The sequence below is a fragment of the Grammomys surdaster genome, unplaced genomic scaffold, assembly GCF_004785775.1.
Source record: "Grammomys surdaster isolate TR1022 unplaced genomic scaffold, NIH_TR_1.0 260, whole genome shotgun sequence".
In the NCBI taxonomy this organism is placed as follows: domain Eukaryota; kingdom Metazoa; phylum Chordata; class Mammalia; order Rodentia; family Muridae; genus Grammomys; species Grammomys surdaster.
The window spans coordinates 470,919-472,866 of NW_021604701.1; the positions used below are offsets into that span (position 1 = coordinate 470,919).

A 1,948-nucleotide genomic window follows, 5' to 3' on the forward strand; every position below is an offset into this window, starting at 1 on the left:
ACACACACACACATACACACACACACATACACACACACACATACACACACACACATACACACACACACACCTACCTTAACACTTTACATGGAAAAAGGAAACACATAAGATAACTCACCTTTACTGCACTGCCACCACCTTTAGGACCCTGAGACTTCTTATCAGCACTGTCACTCCCAGAGGCTGCACCTCCTTTAGAAAAGAGAGGATAGGAACTCATCTCAACTGTACTTTGACATTTATAGATAAGTCCAACTCATAACACAAAGTAATCCATCCATTTCAGCTCCAAGTTCCAAAAGCCTACATGGTGAGTCATGCAATCAAGTTAACTTACTCTGTGACTCATCTCTAATAACAGGAAATGTGCCCTACAGAATACTTCACAGAAAATAAAGAAATGAGTGTGGCCATGGATGAGGGAGCTCCAGAAGCCTGGTCCAGATTCTTCAGACCCCATTCCAAATCTTGCCTTCTAATGGCAGAACACTAAACACTGCCATTATATAAAATTATATAATTTCTATTCTGTTCTGTGAGGGTGTTTTTGACACGTGAAATTCTAACATGCAAAATCTCTAAGAATGTATTTTGAGAGGTTTGGTTGTATCTCAGGGTTAGAATACACACACACACACATACACACACACACACACATTTATATTTTTCCCTTGCAGTCTACCACAATGGCTACTGATATCCTCCTGGAGTTTGTGACATTCAGATTATCAAGCATTGGCAGCACATCTTACTACTCTTAAGTTTTGTGTCAAAACCAGCATACTAAGTGTTAGAGGCCAAGGAGTCTAAGACTAAATTAAGTATTTAGTTTAACGATTGTTTCCTAAATAATTCCTAAGTTCCAGTTCTTGGGGGTATAAAGTGAATAAGATTCATAGCTGCAGCCAAGGAACTTACATCCTAGTGAGGAAGACAGAACACTTTCTGAGAATCCAACAAGTGAAACATTGTGGAAGGGGACACATATTTTTAGGTAGCCAGGTACTATTTGGTGGATGATCAGGAGCTGACCAGCTAAAGGACAATGAACTCCTGGCAACCTCAAGCTCAGATCCTCCCCCTCAGCCGCCCATGTGCTGTGGTATGGCTTTGTGGTGCCTCAGCCATCTGAATATCTTTCCTTAAAACATCTTGGTTCCTTGTCACTCTACTACACTCCCTTTATTTCTCTCTTCTCTGGGTTTCTACAACCACAATCTTAGTTCAGGCCAACTCTATCTCTTACCACAACTTCTGAAATGATCTCTTTAAAAGACCTCCTGTCCCCTAACTGACCATAATTAGCATCATATACAGAACAACCCCCATGATTTAGTCTTCTTCCGCTTTAATTCCTCTCACTAGTTTATTTGTATTGAAGTTTTACTTCAGCAATTCTATACTACAGAAACTACTTTGGGGGCTGGACTCTCCAGGTCGAATATGCTTTATCCTATTGCTGCTGCTTATCTTGGCATGCCCAAAGTATCTCCAGTTTGTTTCTTTACCCTCTTTCCACCTTCCATAATATACCCCTCAGAACTACATTCAGCACAGTACTTTGATGCTACTATCTTCCCCACTTTGTCCAGGGATGACTAAGAGTTGTCTTATTTTTCTAGCCTGAAAGTACAATGATGTGTCCAACACCCATCTTCAAGAAATGAGTCCCTCTTCATGGGAGGGGATATGTCATGTTAGTTAAGAGGCCTACATGGACCACTAGTGTAGGCTTCCTTTTATTGCTGGTGTTTCATCAGATTCAATTTTAGTGGTAATAAACCTCTAAAATCCAATTCCAGGTCACAGGGAACCATCCCCAGCAGCTTCTTTGCCTGCCACGACGGTCCCTGCACTGGAACCTCATGTATACCCTGAACCACAGCAGCCCCCCCCCCGCCCGGTGGGGGGGGGGGGGGGGGGGGAAGAGACGCAAACAGGGGCGGGG

The 1,948-nt window shown here is 42.7% G+C and overlaps 1 protein-coding gene across 1 annotated transcript in view; it reads right to left on the minus strand.

Annotated features, from left to right (window-relative positions):
• Positions 1-1,948, minus strand: part of Pin4 (peptidylprolyl cis/trans isomerase, NIMA-interacting 4) — a 7,702-nt gene that overhangs the window by 5,162 nt on the left and 592 nt on the right. Inside the window, exon 2 of the mRNA XM_028775797.1 lies at positions 119-192. Within this exon, the coding sequence (XP_028631630.1) occupies positions 119-192 (74 nt within the window). The remainder of the gene's footprint in view (positions 1-118; positions 193-1,948) is intronic.